At 31.9% G+C, this 23,538-nt stretch overlaps 2 protein-coding genes across 2 annotated transcripts; both read left to right on the top strand.

Annotated features, from left to right (window-relative positions):
* Positions 1-10,039: 10,039 nt before the first annotated feature.
* LOC108219693 (protein NUCLEAR FUSION DEFECTIVE 4) lies at positions 10,040-12,264 on the top strand. The gene has a single exon (XM_017393192.2). The coding sequence runs from the start codon at positions 10,377-10,379 to the stop codon at positions 12,063-12,065; it is 1,689 nt and encodes a 562-aa protein (XP_017248681.1). The 5' UTR covers positions 10,040-10,376; the 3' UTR covers positions 12,066-12,264.
* Positions 12,265-15,390: 3,126 nt separating this feature from the next.
* On the top strand, positions 15,391-21,502 carry LOC108220923 (uncharacterized). The gene is made up of 12 exons (XM_017394818.2): positions 15,391-15,594; positions 16,312-16,483; positions 16,570-16,632; positions 16,716-16,821; positions 17,009-17,113; positions 17,212-17,288; positions 17,386-17,506; positions 18,406-18,478; positions 18,735-18,926; positions 19,675-19,795; positions 20,920-21,144; positions 21,257-21,502. The coding sequence occupies exons 1-12, from the start codon at positions 15,533-15,535 to the stop codon at positions 21,299-21,301; spliced, it is 1,362 nt and encodes a 453-aa protein (XP_017250307.1). The 5' UTR covers positions 15,391-15,532; the 3' UTR covers positions 21,302-21,502.
* The last annotated feature ends 2,036 nt before the right edge of the window (positions 21,503-23,538 follow it).

The following is a 23,538-nucleotide window of genomic DNA, read 5'->3' as shown; positions in this document are numbered from 1 at the left end:
GCATGATTAGTCTTCGTTGCCATAGTTTAGAAAATTTGTATGCGCTTAACTTATTTACGAAGTAATATAAATTATTAAATTCAATGGAGCATGCCTTAAAAGTATAAATTTGTAACAAAATCACTCATGTAAATAAGATTTTATGAATTTAAAAAGATAAATATATTTTATTTTTATATCTATTTTAATCACGAACATAATGAAAATTTTGTCCTAGTAAATTGTAAAGTCATTGTGAGATTTCTATATTGGTCGTTTTGTATGTTAACTTGTGTTTATTTTATATTATTTTTCTCATTATAATTATAAATTTACACTTATAAAAACGATGTTTATATTAGAGGGTGAATATCCAATATAACTCATTTTCTGCGCATATTGTCCATAATGATCACCCACAATAAAATGGACCAAAATAACCACAAAGAGTCGCATTCTCTGAATGCGAGTACTGAGTGCGGATCTAGTTAATGTGCATGCTTTGGCTGATTTTGTGCATGAGCATCAATCGTGTGTGAGGATTAAACTAAATTTTAAATCTGCTTGCAAGTTACGCATATATAGTATGCGTGACCAACAAACACGCATAGTCAGAATGCGTGTCATTTTTTTTTATTCCCTTTTGAAAACACATATATGATCATACATACAGCATCACGGAGTCCAAAGCTATTTTGGATATGAAGAAATATGCATGGGTTGTCTTTATTTGGATCAGAAGTACTCCACAGTGGTTAAATCACTTGATTCATATACACGCATCCTTTGAATGCGCCACTGATTGGTTAAAAGAGGCATCAAAAAGGCATCAAACTCGACGTTTGTTATTTTGGGCATGCATTACATAAATATTAGTTATTTAGGGCATTTTCACTATATTAGATTAGTATGAATTTAATTTTATAAAATACGAAATATTTAATTTTATATCATATAATACTCAAAAGACCATGTATGTCACGTAATACATGTTAATATTTTAACCACCGCAATAAATTAGAAATATTGTTTAGTCATATAAAAATTTATGGGTGGACTCGTATAAAATTATTTTAACCACCGCAACAAATTAGAAATATTTATATTTAATTTTATATTATATAATACTAAAAAAACCATGTATGTCACGTAATACATGTTAATATTTTAACCACCGCAACAAATTAGAAATATTGTTTAGTCATATGAAAATTTATGGGTGGACTTGTATAAAATTATTTTAATTTTAACAATATTGTAATATTTATGTATAAATTTTTTATAATATATATATATATATATATATATATATATGAGAACTGGGGAGCCGGTTAGTGAATGGGGACGCGAGCGGGCGAGTAATTTCAAGGTCATAATGTTTTTTAATTTCCCCTATTGAATAAAGTAATGTTGGGATAAGGTCGATCGGATCGGGTGGATACATGCCTAATATCAGTCGTTATTATTATACTATATAATTTAATTGATTTATATGCATATTCATTTAATTTGCATAATTGTCATTATAGCCATATTTCTGATAATTTGTATGCACTTAACTTATTTATGAAATAATAAAAATTATTAAATTCAATCGAGTATGCCGTAAAAGTGTATATCTTGTAAAAATTCACTTATGTCAATAAATTTTATGGATTTAATAAAAAATTTGTCTTGGTAAATTATAAAATCACTGTGAGGTTTATGAAAACTGGTCATTCTGAATGCTAACTTGTATTTATCCTATATTATAATACATGAGTCTCCCCAGGTATGCAGTTAACCAATCACATTATAATTATATATTTATAATTATAAAAACGATGTTTTATATTGGTTAAGTGTGAATTTAATTTTCTAAAATAGTAAATATCTAATTTTATATATCATATAATACTCAAAAGACCATGCACGTCATGTAACATGTTAATATTTTATCCACCGCAACAGAAGGAAACTGTTTTTCTTTGCCATCAAGTAAATAAAAAGCTCGTTCTAATCTGTAGGGTGTGGAGACTCGTATAATTTTAAAAAAAATTTATCAAATTGATCTAAACATATAATTATTGATTATTCATATAAAAAAATATTTAAGGATGAACTCTGATTTGTTCTAAAATTATCTAAAGTTAAAGAATGAATATCATTGGCCTAAAATAAGGGATGATATATTGGTACTAAATTAATTCCTCTTTTTTTTATTGGTTAACATCCTAAATAATTTATTTTTTCATAAATTGAATTGAATTAAATTACTTAAAGTAAATCTCAAATTCTATTATTATCTAATTAGATTATTTTTAATTAGATAATGAAAAGTAGTCTAATTAGTTTAGTTATAATCAGATAATGAAAAGGAGCTGATTAATTATATTGTATAATAAAAAATTGTATTGATTAACTCATGATTAAGTTGTATGTGGTTAATATTTTGGATAAAATTTAATAGAAGAAAAGTTGGATGATGAATAATATTACTGCTAAAATAATTCCTTTTTTCTGATTGGTTAACTGCATAAGGTGGTTGAAAGAAAGTTGAAAAATTAATATGATTGGTCTAAAATTTAGGAATGGTATGTGATCAGTCCTAAAATAATTCTTCTTTTTTGATTGGTTAACTGCATTTGAGGATGGACTCTGATTTGTTTTAAAATTATCTAAAGTTAACGGATAAATATTATTGGCCTAAAATAAGGAATGATATATTGGTACTAAATTAATTCTTCTTTTTTTATTGGTTAACATCCTAAAATAATTTATTTTTTCATGCTGATTAATTGTATTGTATAATAAAAAATTGTATTGATTAACTCATGATTAAGTTGTATGTGGTTAATATTTTGGATAAAATTCAATAGAAGAAAAGTTTTAAACAATCAAATTCTAAATGATCGAAAAAAGGTGATATAATTTTATATGAAAAATACTAAAATAATAAATGTGACTTTTTCAAAACAATAAAATAAAAAATAAATGTGACGATATGGTTTATATGAAAAAGCTTCCTGGTCGGTAATAATTCTTTTTTTCTGATTGGTTAACTGCATAAGGTGGTTGAAAGAAAGTTGAAGAATTAATATGATTGGTCTAAAATTTAGGAATGACATCTGATCAGTCCTAAAATAATTCTTCTTTTTTGATTGGTTAACTGCATTTGAGGATGGACTCTGATTTGTTTTAAAATTATCTAAAGTTAACGGATAAATATTATTGGCCTAAAATAAGGAATGATATATTGGTACTAAATTAATTCCTCTTTTTTTATTGGTTAACATCCTAAAATAATTTATTTTTTCATAAATTGAATTGAATTAAATTAAATTACTTAAAGTAAATCTCAAATTCTATTATTATCTAATTAGATTATTTTTAATTAGATAATGAAAAGGAGTCTAATTAGTTGAGTTATAATCAGATAATGAAAAGGAGTTGATTAATTATATTGTATAATAAATAATATTAGTGCTAAAATAATTCTTTTTTTCTGATTGGTTAACTGCGTTGGTTGAAAGAAAGTTGAAGAATGAATATGATTGGTCTAAAATTTAGGAATGACTTCTGATTGGTCCTAAAATAATTCCTATTTTCTAATTGGTTAACTGCATATAGTGGTAGAAGGAAAGTTGGAGAATCAATATGATTGGTCTAAAATTTAGGAATGACCTCTGATTGGTCCTAAAATAATTCCTATTTTCTGATTGGTTAACTGCATACCTGGGTAGACTCAGGTACCTAAAATAATTCTTCTTTTTTGATTGGTTAACTGCATTTGAGGATGGACTCTGATTTGTTTTAAAATTATCCAAAGTTAACGGATAAATATTATTGGCCTAAAATAAGGAATGATATATTGGTACTGAATTAATTCCTCTTTTTTTATTGGTTAACATCCTAAAATAATTTATTTTTTCATAAATTGAATTGAATTAAATTAAATTACTTAAAGTAAATCTCAAATTCTATTATTATCTAATTAGATTATTTTTAATTAGATAATGAAAAGGAGTCTACCTGGGTAGACTCAGGTACCTAAAATAATTCTTCTTTTTTGATTGGTTAACTGCATTTGAGGATGGACTCTGATTTGTTTTAAAATTATCCAAAGTTAACGGATAAATATTATTGGCCTAAAATAAGGAATGATATATTGGTACTAAATTAATTCCTCTTTTTTTATTGGTTAACATCCTAAAATAATTTATTTTTTCATAAATTGAATTGAATTAAATTAAATTACTTAAAGTAAATCTCAAATTCTATTATTATCTAATTAGATTATTTTTAATTAGATAATGAAAAGGAGTCTAATTAGTTGAGTTATAATCAGATAATGAAAAGGAGTTGATTAATTATATTGTATAATAAATAATATTAGTGCTAAAATAATTCTTTTTTTCTGATTGGTTAACTGCGTTGGTTGAAAGAAAGTTGAAGAATGAATATGATTGGTCTAAAATTTAGGAATGACTTCTGATTGGTCCTAAAATAATTCCTATTTTCTGATTGGTTAACTGCATATAGTGGTAGAAGGAAAGTTGGAGAATCAATATGATTGGTCTAAAATTTAGGAATGACCTCTGATTGGTCCTAAAATAATTCCTATTTTCTGATTGGTTAACTGCATACCTGGGTAGACTCGGGTATTATAATATAGGATATAACGTGATTATTTCAGTTTATTTTTCCTTTGCAGTTACATAAATGGTCCCATGTTATTTATATGCTATAACGGTCACAAATTAAATGAGCCATCAATTTATTTCCTGAGATATCATCTGTTTTGTCTTAAATGGTTTCACACTGCTGTAACATCCAATAACATAATCGACCAGACTATTTGTTAAATCGAGGCTAAGATTTGGGCTTTAACACGGCTAAAAAAGACTGGACTCAGGCTCGCTCAACCCAACAATAATTCCACCCAGAATAGAGCATAGAATAATCTTGGCTTGGGTGGGTCCATTGTTTTATAGGCCTATTTCAGGACAGTGAGGCCTAATATTGGTTCTAGTCTACACATTCAACTTTTGAAACTTCAAAAACGGGAGCCTTCTAGGTTGTCCAGTTTTTTATTTTATTACCCTTTTCCTCCCATTCATATCTACAGGTTTTTTCACGACTCATAGGGATTTTAATATGTTTATAAATTATATAATTTTATAATTTATAGGAGAATCAAAGTGTGTGTCGCGTCCCATCGTTTATGTACACAATTGAGGGCAGACGGAGGGAGTATCGATCGTGTTTGTTGGGCGAGCTTTAAGTCATCTTCAACTTTAAACTGAAAAATGTTTGTTAGTGTAATAAGTCAGAAATAAGCCGAAAACTGACTTAAAATCAGAAGTTAGTTTGAGATACCTTTTTCAGTATATTAATTTTTTAACTTTATTTAATAAAAAATTACCCATAATCACTTTTATTTTTATGTTTTTAATAATCCATAAATCACAAATAATGAAATAAGTCAAAATTATTCAAAGAAAACATTTTAAACTATCAGATTATCACATAAATCACATTAAGTTATGTCATAAGCCACATTAATTAAGTTATAAGCGAGCAATGCTCCTGACAGCACAGAGTTCAGGTGAAGATTGCTCGATCCTGCAAGCACTTCACACTGATAAGTTAGTTTTGTTCGGAATTCTTTTGATCAAGCTAAAAAGATGTTGAGAATTCGCACCAATTTTGCAAGTCCTTTACAAAACCCCACAAAAACAATCACAATTACGTCATTACCAAGTCCGTGTTAGCTAAGCTTATGAAATCATTTTGGTAGAATTATTTAAATTTTGTTTCTGAAATCCTGCTTCTAGTAAAAGGCTAAACGCAGGGTCTTATCACCTCAAGATCACATATTCGATTCCAGTTGGATGTCCGGATCTAAGTGATGGTCCCGTGGGTTGTTGTGCTAGCGTGTTTCACGATTAGGCGAAATACGTGTAAGCTAACTCGAACACCTGTTTATTAAAAATAAAGATGAAAACAAAAATAAATCCTACTTTTTATTATCACGAGCATAGATCCGGGCAGGGTTGTTCCATACCATATGAGGGCCTAGGGGCAAAAACAAAATTTTTGGACCTCCCAAAAACAAACTTGTTATAAAATATTTATGATACTGAATTCAAATTTAACCAAGTATGTTATTACATAAATTATAATGAAATGAAACCTGCATAGTAGTCTTTCAATTTCTGAATCTTAAGAAATGGATTAGTTGAATATGAGTCTAATTTTGTGAAATTTGAAAAACAATCATAATAACAAACAGATTCGTGAGTAGTTGGACAAAACCTATATTAAACCTTCATACTGTATATTATATAGGATTTAATTTTGGGCCCACTAAAAAGTACGGGCTTTGGGTGGTCGCCTCGCTGGCCTCCCTCTGGGCCGGACCTGAGTCCGGGTCCTCTGGGAAATGCCTGATGCTACATATAAAATCAGTAAATGTTGTACCAGTACTAATAACTAGTTTAGAGCATCTCCAGCAGATTATCTATACCATGTCCTAAGCTAAAAATTTAAAGAATATGGACAAAAATTCATTCCAGCGGAATCCCTACTCATTCCCTAAACTTTAGGATCCACTTTTCATTCCTCATGACCCCTAACTCATTCCTCGTTTGTTTTTCAATGATTAAATATTCAACTTGCACTTTTTGGACACTCTTTCCCATATTTTTCTTATTATTTTTCTGTTAAAAGAATTTGAATTTAATACTATAATAATAATAAGGAACACAAATAAGGATCATCGTTGGAGTTCTCAATCAATATAGGATCCCTATTTCTTAGAATTTGAATTGTTTATTATATATTCAGGGAATCTAGTAGGGATACTACTAGAGATGCTCTGATGCAGACCTTCCACTAATTTTTGCCTTCGTTGCGGATTGGTGTTAAAGAAGCGACACAGAGCAGGGAATCAAATACCTCAACATGTTGGAAGGAGCATTTTATTGGATCATATTATCATGTTCAACAATCATGCAAACCTTGATTGTGTATACTTCAGTTATTGCGAACGTTAGATGGTCCAAATTAACGTTGTCAGGCTTTCCAGAATAGGCGTGGTCTGATATATGTATCTGTTCAGAACAATTTCTTTATGGGTCTAAATTCTAAAAGTAGACGCCTTATCCAAAATTAATGCAAGATAGGTCAACTTCTGTCTCCCAGTGTCCTCACCATTATCGATATTTATCATTTCTGTTAGGTTCGATCATCATATGATGGCTCTCGTGACGGTACTGGATCTTGGATTTTCCTCAGACAATTGTTAGTCTTTCAAGAATAGAGTTTGTTTATAACTAATTTCTTCACGTGTATCTATAGCAAATGAAGTATAAAATGCAGCAAGTTGCGGCATTAAACACATGATGCCAGTAAACGTTAACTGCAACATTATTGCAAGTAAAAAATGGATAATGTTTCAGAAGAGCATCCTATGAATCCAACAGCTTTTAGTTCATAACTAACGAAGATTAGTTGATTGAGTTGAGGATCTTCTAGTTTCTTTAAACTGAGATTAGTTGGATTTTAACCGGTAAAGCACTAGTTTACTGCTAGTTAATCTCATGCAAAAATTGTAGCTATGCTGCTTATATTCAGAATCAATAAGACATTATAGATTAAGTAACAATACAGCAGGTTCAAGTTCAAACATGAAGAGATGCCAGAGTGGGCGTTTAGTTCATGATTAATGAGTCCGATAACAGGAATTAGAACCTGTTATCCGTGTGTTGGTATTTGAATTAACAATCATACTATTCACACACTTTAGGATACTCATTTTCATACCCCCATTCTCATACCCCTCATTCCCGATTCTCATTTTCACCTACCATCACTCCATCAGTGGCGGTGCCACATGAGGACACCTTGGGCCTCGTGCCCCTGCAACTTTTAAAATAACAGTTATATTTTTGTGGGTCCCATATGTATTATTAACAGGTGCCCCAGCTGAACTATGTGATCAGGGTTATGGTGTCCCTTTATATATTGGGTCCTAGCTCCGCCAATGCCTACCATCCAAACCAGGGGTGGCAATATTGGACCCGACCCGACAACCCGACACGAATTCGACCCGCAAAATACGAATTCGGGTTGGGGTTTTTCGGGTTCGGGTCGAATTCGGGTTGACCCAAAATCAACCCAGAAAAAACGGGTCATTTTCGGGTTGAATTCGGGTTACCCGAAATTGACCCGAAATTACCCGAAAATTAATATATAATATAAATATAATATATATTTATATTATTTATATTATTTTATAAATGTTATTAGTTAAATTTAATATAAAATTATATAATTTAATAAAAATTAATTTATTTGGATTAAAAAAATATTTATTTATTATTGAAAAAATATTTTTATTAATAAATATTAATTTTCGGGTCGGGTTCGGGTTACCCGCGGGTAGTGCGGGTCGGGTTCGGGTTGGGTATTCTGACCCATTAAAATTTCGGGTCGGGTTCGGGTTGGGTAAATTTTTTGACCCGCGACTGTCAACCCGACCCGAACCCGACCCGAAACCCGAAATTGCCAGCCCTAATCCAAACGCTCCCATAGTTATTTCTTTTTTAAAATTTTCCTTTTTTAGCCTAGTGATGAGATGGTTTCTATCTGTGAGGAAGGATTACAATCAGCTTGTGTAGGTCTTATCTTTAATATGATTTTGTAATGTTTCTAGAAATCGAAGCCTAAGGATAACGATAGATACTTCTGACATACTGGTAAAAGTATAGATGAAGATAACTACACATGATTATATAGACAATGCTGGGTGGAATTGACTTGTTGGCTTCATCATTATGGTTATAATTATTACTAATGATCAACAGACTATAGGTTTTACTTTTTACCACATCACTAACGATGAGAGCAAGGTGCCCCAGACATGAAGCCTCGGCTATAAGCCCCCGTCTGAATCTGGATTGCTCACTTGTTTGTAAACATGAGTTTTGGATTCGAACTGTATATATGTTTGCGAACATGTTAATTTTCTATTGTCCTGACTTATTTAGTACTTCAAATCTATGAATTTGTTTCAAATTCTGCCACTTGATCATGTCGGTCAGTAATCAAGTCAGATTCCTAGCTACCTAGCTGGTGTCCCAAATCTCAAGTAGGAAATTTAAGGCATCCGCTTTCCGTAAATCTATCTTTTTTAATGAGTGGTTGGGTTCATAAAACCACATGCCTAAAAGACACTACAGTGTCTCAACTAGTTGTGGAATCTATAAAACAAATGCAGGTCTATTTTACCACATTGCTGGACCTGAAAGTAGTGTCACACTTGTGGGTGATTTGATTCCACTAGCCATAATTGACGATAAGCTCAGAAGATACAGATGAATTATTGATGGTAGGTAGTAATGCCTTATCAATCTAGATTCTTTTGTTTTCAGAGTAAATTGTAATGATTTCGACTTGATGGATGGAGTCGCACTTTACTGAAAAACTCGCTATGCCCAGAGTTAAGTGATCAAATACACACTGAAACTGATGAGAAGTTTCAAGTATAGCATCAGTGCTGAGGTTATGTTTTGCAAGTGCTGCAGATTTGTGCGTCTTAAAGTCGCGTAATGGCATGTTTCATATTTTTCTGAGTATTAGACCATATAACGATACGAAGTCTCTCATGTGGTAAAATGATATATAACCATAACTTAGGTATCTGGTAAAATGATTAAGATAACAGCGCAATCATGTTTCATGGTTGCGTAAAAATGGTTGTGATGAGTTAGTGCCTAGGACCACCTGGTGACCGCAGATTAGTTGCAGGTCAATTTCAAATTTATGTGGAAAGGGAGTTTCATCTTAACCTAAACCTAAAAATGCAGATCCTAGACTTGTCAACACTAGAGAAGATTATAATTAATATGCTGAAGCCTAATCCTGATACTTTTGGAATTGTTAGCCTAACTGATCTAACCAAAAACAGATGTACAATCAATTAAGTGGAGAAAGGGAATGCAAGATGTGTGAGTAGGGGGTGGAAAATGTGTGACCTCATAACCCAATTTAAAAGGGACTCATTACTCTGTTGCCCTTTTATTAAAAATTAAACTTTAGATTCATGAGTTTTCAACCCTCAGCCCGTCTTAACAGAAAGCTTTTCTTTAAAAAAAAAAGAATTATTAGGCTCAACACGAGGCAATACCACAATGAAAGGAGTCCAAAATTTTGGAGACCGCCCTTTGGCTTTACTCCATCACTTATAAGAAGGATTCTAACTTTACACCTAAAGATTTTGAAAAGGTGCTAGATTCTTAGCCACACACAGATATATCATGTGGTGTTCAATCAGCTTTTTATTGCTCTATATATAGGAGGAGAGATCATGTTCGGTTAGAGTGCAATACATCTTCGTGTTTTATATCAGCAGCATGCCTATAGAGCTGACGATGACAGAAAACTTAAGTTCTGCTGCTAAAGGCAGCAGGCTTGAGTTTGCCTTCCATGTTTTTCGTGGTCGATGGCTTTCACTTTTTGCATCTTTTACAATCATGGCTGGTGTAGGAGGCACCTACATTTTTGGTATTTACTCCAAGGAGATTAAAGCTTCCTTAGGCTATGATCAGAGCACTCTCAATCTGATTGGATTCTTCAAGGATCTCGGCTCAAATGTTGGGATTTTCTCAGGCCTAATCGCTGAGGTAACTCCAACTTGGTTCCTTCTGGTGATTGGTTCGTCTCTGAATTTTGTTGGTTACTTCGTGATATGGCTTGCTGTCACCGGCAAAATAGCCAAGCCAAAAGTATGGCAAATGTGCACTTATATGTGCATTGCAGCCAATTCTCTCAACTTTGCCAACACTGGAGTTCTTGTCACCTGTGTTAAGAACTTCCCTGAGAATCGTGGCGTGCTCTTGGGTCTCTTGAAGGGGTTTGCAGGACTAAGTGGAGCTATCATGACTCAGATTTACTTGGCTCTATATGGCAATGACCCTCAGTCTCTTATCTTTCTTATTGCATGGCTTCCAGCTGCAATATCAATGGCTTTCGTTTACACAATTCGGAATATTAGCACTGGTAGACAGCCAAATGAGGTCAGAGTTCTGTATCAGTTCCTGTACGTATCAATTGTATTAGCTTTGTTTCTGATGGCCATGACCATAACTCAGAAACTGGTAACTTTCCCACCAGTTGCTTACGATGCAAGTGCTACTATAGTTTGTGGTCTACTCTTTTTCCCTCTGTTTATCGTTTTCCGAGAAGAGCTATTTCTCTGGAACCAAAAGAAAATTCCCACTGCTGATGTCAGGATAGAGATTCCAGAACAATCTACAGCAAGATCAGAAGAAATACCAAGAACTTCTTGTTTTTCTGAGATATGCAATAAGCCACCAAGAGGAGAAGATTACACAATCTTACAAGCACTACTAAGTGTAGACATGCTGATTTTGCTAATCTCAACAGCTTGTGGAATTGGATCAAACTTGACTGCAATAGACAACTTGGGTCAAATTGGAGAGTCCCTCGGATATCCAATGAAAAATGTTAACTCATTTGTATCGCTAGTAAGCATATGGAACTACTTTGGAAGAATATTTGCTGGTCTGATGTCCGAAAAGCTTCTAATTAAATACAAATTTCCCAGGCCTCTTATGACAACAATCTTCCTCTTCTTGTCATGTGTCGGACACCTCCTCATAGCCTTTCCAGTCCCGGGCTCAGTGTACGTGGCATCCGTGATCATTGGATTTTCATTTGGAGCACAGTTTCCATTACTTAATGCCATAATATCTGAGCTATTTGGCCTTAAGCACTATGCTACATTGTTCAATGTTGGGCAGTTGGCAAGCCCTGTTGGTTCCTACTTACTAAACGTGAGGATCACCGGAGTTTTGTATGATCACGAGGCCCTGAAAGATCTTTCGAGGAAGAACCTGCACAGATCATCAAGTGGGGAACTGACGTGCATTGGTGCTCATTGTTATAGACAATCTTTTATAATTCTGGCAGCTGCAGCATGCTTTGGAGCTTTTGCTTCTCTCATTTTGGTGCTAAGAACTAGAGAGTTTTACAAGGGGGACATATACAAGAAGTTTAGACAAGAAACTGAAGCAAATTGAGGATCAACAAGCAGATTTATCTTTTTTAAGTTTTAACCATTTCCTCCGCTATTTGTTCTTCTCAGTCACAGATATGTGTATGTGCAATATTAGTCATCATATGTTATCTCAAAGCTGTGATATTTTCTTATAAAATATTATATGTTTGGGCACAAAGTACCAAAGTACGGACCCATAAATATTATTCGGGTTTGGTCTATTTTATTTTTCTAAAATAAATTATAAATATCTCAGGAAAAAGTAAATAAGTATTTTTATAAATAAAGAAGGCTAAATACTTCACAAAAATTTGATTATAGTATGTAAGTATAAAAAAAAATCAAAATAAATCCTTGTTTTATGGAGAAATGCCTAATTCCAACATAAGCACATAACATGTGCCTCACCTCGCATAGTACTCCTCCGTCCTTTTTTACATGTCCATTTTGACTTTTGACCAGTCAAATTGACTTTATTTTTACTGAATTTTACATTTATCAGACAATTGAGAAAAATTATCAAAATCATATCAATAGAAAGTATATTTAGAGTATTTTAATATGCAACTTTCAGATTTTAAAAATAATGAGTAGATAATTTGTAATGTTTAGTCAAAAATTGGTCAATTTGACTCTTTGAAATGCAAAATGGACATGTAAAAGGGGACGGAGGGAGTAGCTGGTAATAGCATTGATATATCTTAATTGAATAAAAATATATGCGTGGCGTGGCAATTAGCTGTTAACGTTTGAAATTATATGTTTTGACTAGCAGATTAAAATATGTTTTTTGATTAGCGGATTGAACTTGCAGTTTCTTGTAAAACTATTTGATAAATAACTGATTGCTTTGTTTTTTTGCATAAATCAAAATCTCTAACCCAAAAAAATTCTCAAAATTTTTTTTCAAAATTAATTTTTTGGATCCAAATTTTTATTCAAATCAGCTAACTACCCAACTCTAATAATAGCGGATTCTAGCAATCAAATCTTTAAAACAGTTCAAATCTCTAGTTTTGTGCAAATTTTCTAATTTTGTTCAAAATGTCTGACTTAACTATCCTTTATCCGAAAACAATGATGCTAGCGTGCCATGCATTTACGAAGAATGACTCTAAGCTGATATGCTCAATTATATCTATACGAGCGTGTGATATATGTTATTAATATAATTAATATAATAGATAAATACTTATAATTTTCTTGAAAAGGTAGAATATCCAGTTAATTATCACGAAATATTTTTAAGGTCAAATAATTATGATTAGAATATTTATCAACTAAATTATGGGTTAACGGAGTATTTAAACATAATCAATATTAAGTTAAAATAATTGAAGTAATCACGTAACTAAAATTTGTTAACCTTTTCCAAATATCACACTTCTAAAACATGTTTATATAAATAATTATTTTTAATAATTTATAATCAAATAATCAAAATAAAAAAATTTATAAAAATACTCATGTTTTCAAAGATAAATTCAATAATACATTCGAAATCAATATACTTATATAAAGGAGAAGCGAGGGGCGTGTAGGTGGCGCCTCTCATATCACTCCGTTCTATTTTTCTAATTTTCTGGAATTTTTGGATGTAAAATATACTTATATAAAGGAGAAGCGAGGGGCGTGTAGGTGGCGCCTCTCATATCACTCCGTTCTATTTTTCTAATTTTCTGGAATTTTTGGATGTAAAATATCAAAAAATTAGAACTATCTTTTTTAGTTTCAGGTATATTGGAAGCAAGTTTTAGAATCTGATTATATTTCAGATTATTTATGGAATATAGTAGTCTGTGTAGGTGGCGCCTCTCACATCGCTCCGTTCTATTTTTCTAATTTTCTGGAATTTTTGGATGTAAAATATCAAAAATTAGAATAACCTTTTTTAATTTCGGGTATATTGGAAGCAAGTTTCAGAATCTGATTTTATTTCAGATTATTTATGGAATATAGTAGTCTGAAAGTTTTAATCTGATTTTGTTTCAGATTATTTAATTATGGGAAAGAGTAGCACACAAGTCTCTCTGCACCTGTAAATACCCCTATAGATTGTAGGTTTTAGATCATCTAAACACAACCTCCTCTCTGTCAATACTAGAACTCTACCCCTCTCTGGTGATAATATTATTGCTTGATTTCTAACTTGGTGGTGTCGTTCTTCTGCAACGATAAGTGAAGGCTGTTTATATATTATTAAAAAAATAAAGGTTGTTGCAAGCAAAAATAGTTATAGATCGCTACGTGGGAGTCGACAAATTGAAACAAGGGAAAAGAATATAGTCTTGACATGATATTGATGATTGATATCAATAAATCAACTATTAGTGATATATGTTTGTGGTTATTCTTTTATAATATTTATTTTGTTCATCGGACATGTTTGTTGTTGTTAATTTTTATATGATTTACTTTGTATACAAGAAAATATGGTGGAGAGGCAAGGGGCGTGTAGGTGACGCCTCTCACATCGCTCCGTTCAAATTTTTTTAATTTCTGGAATTTTTGGATGAAAAATATTAAAAATTAGAACTATCTTTTTCAATTTCGGGTATATTAGAAGCAAGTTTCAGGATTTGATTTTGTTTCAGATTATTTACGGAATATAGTAGCTTGAAAGTTTTAATCTGATTTTGTTTCATATTATTTAATTATGGAAAAAGTAGCATACAAGTCTCTCTGCACCTATAAATAACCCTATAGATGGTAATGTTTTGGATCATCTAAACACAACCTCCTCACTCTCAATACTACAACCCCACGGATTTAAGTTGGATGTTTTTATGCACAATCAATCCAAAAAAATTGGCGGAAGGTGACAATGTAAGAACAAGATTACTTTAAAAAAAAACACAAATAAAATTAAGATTCGTCGTGCTTCAAATAATTAATTACCTGTATAAATTTATTTTCATTATATCACCATGAATTATAGTCCAATTTTACAATTTTATATATTAGTATTGGTATTACATCAAGATTTTTATAATATAAAATTATTTTAACCTACAAATTTTAATTTTAAAACGTTAATATAGTTTTTATAGACAGCCAAAAAATTATTTTATTCTACAAATATTAATATTAAATCATTAATATAATTTTTATAGGCCGCCGCAACGCGCGGCTTCTCAACTAGTTACAAATAAAGTTGCAACGCTGGTTGTTTCAACATTTCGATTTTCAAGTTGAAACAACCAGCAAATGAAATAATCATATGCCAACAAATTACATTTTCTGTCTGTTATAAATATTTTTTTCCTTTTTTAACGTTATAAATAATTGATTTGATTTAATAACGAAGAAAGATAGCAAGGTTAAAACTTTAAACGGTTCAAAATGGGGAATGGCCCGGCAGAAAAGGGCGACCCGAAGTGTGGCGGGAGTTGAATAAATTAACACCAAACTGGAAAGCATTGAAAAGAAGAACCCCTTCTAAGTGCTACACACACGTATACACACAGACATAAAACTAGGGCAATCGCGATGGGAGAGCTTCTGGATTTCGAGTTAGAAGATGACGTAGTCGTTAATCCCACTAAGAAAAGGTCGATTAATTTTACACATATGCCTTTTTTTTTTGAATTTATTAATATTATGTGGTTTTATACTTTTATATGTGTTTATGAAATTGCGTTGTTAATGTTGAAATGATATTCAGTTTGATTCTAGCATGTTTATATCTTGTTTACTGATTTGGTGTCTGTAATGATATTGCAATGGCTGTTTGGTATGTTTAATGGATTGTTTTGTATTGATGAACTTGTGAAACTTTATCTGAATGAATTGTAGGAGAAAATTTGTCGTGATGTCGTGTTTTGATTAATTTGTATACTTGTAAATATGATTCATGCTTATGTAATGTGAATTGTGTATGTGATTATTGACCAAATGTTTGATGGTTCTTTGTCTTGTGAGAGTTTGTGGGATGCGTTGTAATTATTTGTAGTTGTAAACAGATTTATGACACGTACGGAGATGTATGAACCTTTGGTTGTTTTGTGTAACTAGCATTGGATGTTTTGTGTTGCGTTATTTGTAAATTTCATAATAGAACAACTGAATGTCACTGTCATTCTCCTTTATATCTGTTTTAGTCGTGTAGATTAGGTGTTTGAGGAACCATTTTGTGAAGTATGTGCCCTCCCAGTTGATGAAAGTACAATAAGAGAGTATGGCAGTTTGCCATTTCTGGATACAGTGAGTTCTAAATAATTGATAAATTATAGAGTGTATGTTAAAAGCAAGTTTACTTTTTCTGTCAGGAAGAAGATTATAGGTTTGGATGATCTTCTGTCTGATCACTACAAGCAGAAGGGATCACTCGTTGAAAATTCCAGGAGAGCAACGCATAGAAGAAGCTACAGTTCTGACGAGGATGAAGTCGACGTGGGAGAAGCCAAGCTGTCTCGATGTGTTGAAGAATGTCAAAAAGAGGCATGTATGATGTACCTTTGCTTAGTAGTTTTTCTCGCATTTTATGCCACCAATTCTGTAATAGAAATTTAAGTTTTGAATTATAGATGGGGAGAATATATGGAGAAGATGAATCTGCTTTCTGGGGTCTGCAAATTTTTGGTGATCAGGTTACACTTCTAAACTAATACTGATGCGTGTACAACTGTATCATTAATCTCCTGCATAAATTTTGACATAATTTAATTTGCAGAAACCTCCACCAAAGTCTGTGTCACCAGATCTTAAGACCTGTGTGTCTCTGGAGTCACTCAAGAGCATGGAGCTAGATTCTTTAGTTGAAGTTCACCCGAAGAAAGGTTTTCACTTTACCTTTTGAAATGCCAAATGCTCAAGCATGTTATTTTTACATTTTTGTTTTTAAATCACACCTTTTTATATAAAGTGACTAATGCAGTTTGTGACTGATAAAATATGTAATCTTACAAGAAAAATGCAGTTGCTTAACGAAGAATCTGAAGGAATGAGTTTGCTATTTTGTTGCAGGAGAAACCTTCCTTGAAAGATTACTGGTAGATGGGTGGCTTTTGAAGTTAGTTTTAGTTAAAGGTCATCTAAACGAATCTATAGCAAAGTGGACATTTAATCTAAGTAAGTATACAATTTATTTTAGATTAATGATCAAAACTGACTCAGCTGATTGTTTGTTTTAAAGTTGTATCGTCATGTCCTTAAAATCTGCCTTGTAGTGCTGTACTCATCTATTGAAGTGCTAAGCACGTCTGCCTGTGACTTTTGGTGTACTGTTCTCTCTCCAAAGAATAAGGTAATTGGTTGCAACGTTTCATAGTTAGTTTTGACTGAAACATTGTAAATGATGACCATTGATTGTAGCTTTTGCTCCCTTTCTGTCTACTTTTCAGACTGACTTATCTATTAAAATCGATTGGATGCCGAAGTACACTGAAGTAAAAGAAGCTCTTGAAATCTATGGTTTCATAATCAATACACCATCAAAATTTTCTTCTACTGTGAATCTTGGGGGTAAGCTCCGTTCACACTTACATAGTGTACTACTATTATTTCCTCTCTCGTTTTTTTAAGGTTGTACTTAAATTATTTTGTTATTAACAAATCAAAATGCGTTATTAGATGATCGTAACCAAACGTTTAGTTGTTAAGGTAATTTTTATTTATTTTTTGTTCCAAACATGAAACAAATACTAATAACATACACCCACATCTAGGGCACCCTTATGGAGCTAGACAAATCGGTTTCTTTTTATATTTAATTATTCTTCGATTAATCTGTATAATGAAATTTTTATATAATATGTTTGCTTACTGGTTATATGTATAATTTGAAAAGAATCATATTGTATTGCATTTTAAAAGCATTCGCTTGCATTCTCTGCCTGATTATAAAACTAGAAATTATAATTACAGATTATTTTAGCATCTCCTCGTCATATACTAACTGTTGTTATCTTTTTATTATACTGAGTGCCATATAACTAAATTATTGTGCTAGAGCCTAAAAGTAGAAATTTTAATTTAATCCAAATTCTGGCACTAAAAAAGGTCAACACAGTAGACTTTATAAATTTAGTCAGCTTTCCTCAATTTTGATGCCTCAATAATGATATTAAGGCAACCTCTGATCTCGCTATGCCCCTTTCAGGAAATAATAGTTATGACGGCTAAAGAATGATAATTTTTGTATCTGTATTTTGTGGTGGAAAATTTGGTTGGTTTTAGACTTTTATCATCCATCTTTAGGCAAGATTAATAGATTAGTATATTGTGTTGTGTCCATGGCATGCAAATATCATGAATTCGCTTCCAACATATATGGTAACTGCGAATGGGACGAACTTTTTGTGAGGTACAAGTTCTTGAATTGCATATCACTATACTTCTCATGACAGTTGATATGTATTTAGATTCTGATCATATCGGACCTCCACAAAATATCAGAGCATGGATGAAATTTATAGCTGCTGGCTGTCAAGTAAGGTGTGTGAAATTTATTGATGCTGATATAAATATATTGTAAATCATTAACGCGACATGATATATTTCTATTTTGCCTGTACCAAAATATTCTAATACATAATTAGGAGATTTTTATTCTGGAATTCATCAGCTTGATTATATAACTCTAGCAAATTCTGCTATATTTATTTTCCCAAAAAGGAGAAATCTACATATCCTTTAAACTAGATACCTGTTCTGTTCTTTACATCTGAATATTGTGACATTGTTTTTGCAGATCTAGCTTTGCAGTCTTTTCTACTTCAGAGACAGAGGAGTTGCTTGCTATAGTTATTTCTCTTTATCTAGACCGCCAGCTTTTAGGGCTGTCAATGATTCTGCATGACTGTACATTTTCAGTACTAAATTACTTCAGAAATAATGAATGGAAATCTAGCTGTGAGAAAGTAGCAATATCTATTGCTTCCAGGTATATGCTGTGATCAATTATGTTGTATTCTTCAGCTATATCGTAGATCTACATGACTACACCTGTCTTTGTTTTTGTGCGCAGTGAAGCTCATGTTTCCTTCTATAATTATGATACATAGTACCAATCAGGCGATCATCAAACATTTAGTTATACAGAACGGCTGATATTTTAACCATCAAGATCAACATAAAATGCAGGGAGAAAGAATAATTAAAAATTCATCTCTTAACAAATGAAAGGAACTTTATTTTTGTGAATATATATGATGTAGCAATAAAAAAAACCAGTGTGTGGGTCTCTGCAATATAGTTCTTGTTAGTTGTTACTTGTTAGCAAGGTATTCTTTGTTTTTTTTTAAGCTGTTCAGATAACCTTCATCGACTACAGTACTGTTAGAATTTGGATATGTTTTCTACTTGCCTGATCATATTTGTGTGATTTTATAAGATAATAGCAGATCATAGATGTTTGCATTAGCTTTTGTGGTTGGATAATCTGTATGCTGTTGTCAATACAGAGTAACTCTGACATTATAATGTGATATCATTATATTGATGAAATATTCTTTATTCTTTGTTTTTTTAAGCTGTTCAGATAACCGTCATCAACTACAGTACGGTTAGAATTTGGATATGTTATATACTTGCCTAATAATATTTGGGTGATTTAATAAGATAATAGCAGATCATAGATGTTTGCATAAGATTTTTGTGGTTGGATAATCTGCATGCTCTTGTCAACACAGAGTACCTTGTGACATTAACTCCTTAAGGATCGTGGAGAGCATTATGGCAACTGATTCACGCAGCAAGCAGCTCAGAAGTGCAGTGGCATATCAGCTTCTGTCAACTTGCTTAGACAACAAGGTATGTTAATCATATCTTAGACATGTTAGTAGTACTAGATCTTCAGAGACTACACAAACTCTCTAACAATTTTAGTAAAGTATAAATGATTTGACAGTTGCTTGGAAAAAAATTTCTTTTGAAATTTTTGTCATTTATAATTTTATTTGAAGATATGTGTGTGTGTGTGTGTGTGTGTGTTATAAATCTAGTTGTATCTTCTATGTTTCTAAATGCTACATAGCAAGTCAAAGAGTGCCCTAGATCAATGTCCTAAACTAGAATTTAAGGCATTTTATACAAATGAATGCTCCAACAATGTCCTAGTGATGCCTTAAAACACCAAGACATCCACCAAGTGCCTCATTTTTAAGACATCACTAGGCATGCCTTATTTCACTTTTATCAATAAAAAATTTCTTTCCCTCCCTCTTTACACATATCTTCTCTCATCTTTTCCCTTCCCTCCAATTGTAATTCAAATATAATATTATGATAATCATAAGGCACAATTATGAGGCATATTGTTCAAGGTAAAATACACAAGTCATGTCTTAAATCACTAGGACACTATATTCTATTATATCTATAAGGCATCTAGTAGGACATTGTTGGACTTGCTTACAATAAAGTAAGCTCATACCATTTCTGAAGGTGTTGCAAGTGGCAACAGAATGCAAAGTGGACTCTTTTTGTCGATGTGGGAACATTACTATCCATGGTGTTACTCTCATTTACTCTCATTGAATAACTTGTCTTACCATTAGACATCGGGGCTCTAGGCCCACCATATTGAATACCATCTTGATAATGCTTAGCAGAAACTGGGAACTATGTATCTGCTGAACAATTTGAGTTTAAACACCTTTGAATACATTATTGAGAAATATACTAGTTTAAGAGGGCAATATGTGTTGGTTTCAAATATAAATGTGTGTATTTAAGCGGATTTCCCTTGCGCTTCTCAGTTATGAGTTATAACTTGTAATTGGACAATGTGTCTTTCACTATTTTTAAAATCACTTTGCTGAACATTAAGATAATACAGATACTGCATAAAGAATGAATATCCAATTACTGTCCTTTGTTCATCGTGCGATGATATATCTTTTACGGCTGATTGTATCTGCATATTTCAACCACAGTTTATTGATGCCGAGGACATGCTAGCATTTCTTATATCAATCAATGTGAAGGATAATTCCTGTGACCTTTTTAAGATATACATTTACTTGGTTCTTACCGAGAACTGGCTTTTGTATAACTCTACGACAAGAGAAAATTCGTTAATGAAAGATATGTGGGGTGTTTTTCTTCGCAACTGTTCTTGCCAAATCAGCAGTACGGATCTGAGGTCACATGCATCAAAGGTTTGCTGCTTATTCTTTCCTTTCAGAAATTACAAAATAATAATGCGACTATATGACATTATCTGTCTAGATTATTAACTTTGACTAATAGTCTATATGTATTACCAAGCAGGTCCGTAGCAAGGCTTCCTATCTTGTACAAGGTTCCTTGAAATGATTCTGATTAGGTATAAACTGTATCTTAAAATTTTTATAACTTTGAAAGATTAAATATTATTAGTGTCTGTAAACTAGAATTTTGGCAATATCTTTGAATATCAATCTATGAACCTAGTTCCCGTGCTGGTTAACCCATTTGGCTTGAGTTGCAGAATGAGGAACTAACTGGATGCTTTTTTGGTGTAAATTTGCTATTCAATATGTCTGCCTATTTTTTGGTGTTCATTTTTTGGTTTTAGTCATCCTCTATAACATTTTACAACTGAAATGCATGCACTCCACTAATTTTCAAGCTTAGTAAAATAGTGCTGCATGCTTCTTTCTATATCACTATTTCTTCACAAGTCTCATCTTGACCTTGCTGATATTATGTGAAACCCTAGAGTAAAAATGTTGGTCTTTTTGTGAAGTTTACATGAGTTGTGTTGACTTAATAATCCAACAAAGGCACTTAAATTGCAAAAATTCTCTTTAAACTTGGCAGCATCTTTAGTAGCTCTTCCCCTGAAGCATACCATGTAACTTTGATTGTTTCACAGACCAGCTTTGTAATCATTTTTCTGAGAGAGAATGCACTCAACTCAGTTCCTCCTATCCTTTAACTTTGGTTTTGTTGCACACCCTTATGGAGATATTCATTTCACAAAAGCTAATACTTCCACACTCTGAAAATACTTGATTGCTCAACACCAGAACAAGTAATCATTTCAGGTTATAAACATCATTGTCAGTTTTGCTGCTTAATTAACAAGGTTTGAGAATTACCCTAGGTCCACTTATATGTTGGAGATGAATAGTGTTTGCGAACGGTTCCTGACTTTTCACTATCATTTTTTCTCCTTTTATTTCATATTGAAGGGTTCATGACGATATATCAATTTGATGTGTTTGTAAAAATCGAGTTTATAGATTATCTCAGCAATAAGGTGCAATTTTATCAGAATTATCGCAATTCAAGTTTTTTGAACGGTATCCGTTATAAATTAGTATATATATTTAAAATCAAACAATTCAATATATTCATTTAGAAAACGGTACACTAGACGATGTACCTGGACCCCGCTATTCTTTTGTTTATATTTTTTTTTCCTACAATGTTTCTTTTATATATCCGGCGGTTCTGTAGATTCTCCTTGTATAAGCATCTCTTTGAAATAGAAAAATAATAGTAAACAGTGAAAAATAAGTTGATGCTTACAAGCAAAAGGAAAACTTAGTTTAATATTAAAAAGTAATCACTAATTAAATTATAATGGGATGCTAATGCTGGCTAAAGCGGTGGCCTATTGATTTTTCATTGTCTGCCCTTTAGTGCAAGTCTTGATGATTCCTAGTATACTATTCGTGTAATTATTTTTTCTGTTTCGTGGATATTCATTTTAAGATTGTTTATACCTTTAATCTTAGTAATAATTACTTTGTTCTTTATTTACTATATTTTATTCTTACAGTTATATTCGTTATACCAGGAGCATTATTACTAAAACAACTACTCTCCGCATGCATTTATATACTATTATAGTCCATTAGTGGCCCTTTTTCAACTGTTCTCGAATCAATTTTATTTCTTAGGTTTTAATAAATAAATATAGTTCCTCGATTTTGAGTAAAGATTTACTTGTGATTTTCCTTTGAAAAGGAACAATCTTATTATACAAGAAAACAGCCTCTAACTCTCAACGAAAATTTAAATACACTTACCCACTTAATATGGTTTCTTTATTAATTTATTTTGAAATTTAAAAAATTAACTTAAACTACTTCAATAATAACTGAGACATTGATATTTGATAAATAGTCTATGTATAAACTATGTTTAGGAGTTTCACTAATAGTAATTATGTAGTAATAATAATCAGATAGGCTGAACATAAATAGCTCCGAAGTGTTCGCTGGGCTAATGATCGAGACAGAAAATTGATATTCTTATTTCATAAAAACTGGAATCGGTGCAGGACTAATAATGGCGGAGGCCAGTCATAAACTTGATGTGTCAAGTCGTAAATATTGGCTGATTTGATATATGATTTTACATATGGTTTATTTTTCACATGGTTAGTTATAATTTTTTCAAACTTCTTCTAATCACGTAAAAGTATCTTCTATATTCGCTCTTATTCCTGATTGCTACACAGTCTACATTTTGGCACCCCGGATCATTTATACTTATATTTAAATTTAATAAAATATTATCACAGGTTTTAATCGAACATGAACTATCTTAATAATTACAAT

This window comes from Daucus carota, chromosome 5, assembly GCF_001625215.2.
Source record: "Daucus carota subsp. sativus chromosome 5, DH1 v3.0, whole genome shotgun sequence".
In the NCBI taxonomy this organism is placed as follows: Eukaryota; Viridiplantae; Streptophyta; class Magnoliopsida; order Apiales; family Apiaceae; genus Daucus; species Daucus carota.
This window is presented reverse-complemented; position numbering and strand designations above follow the sequence as displayed.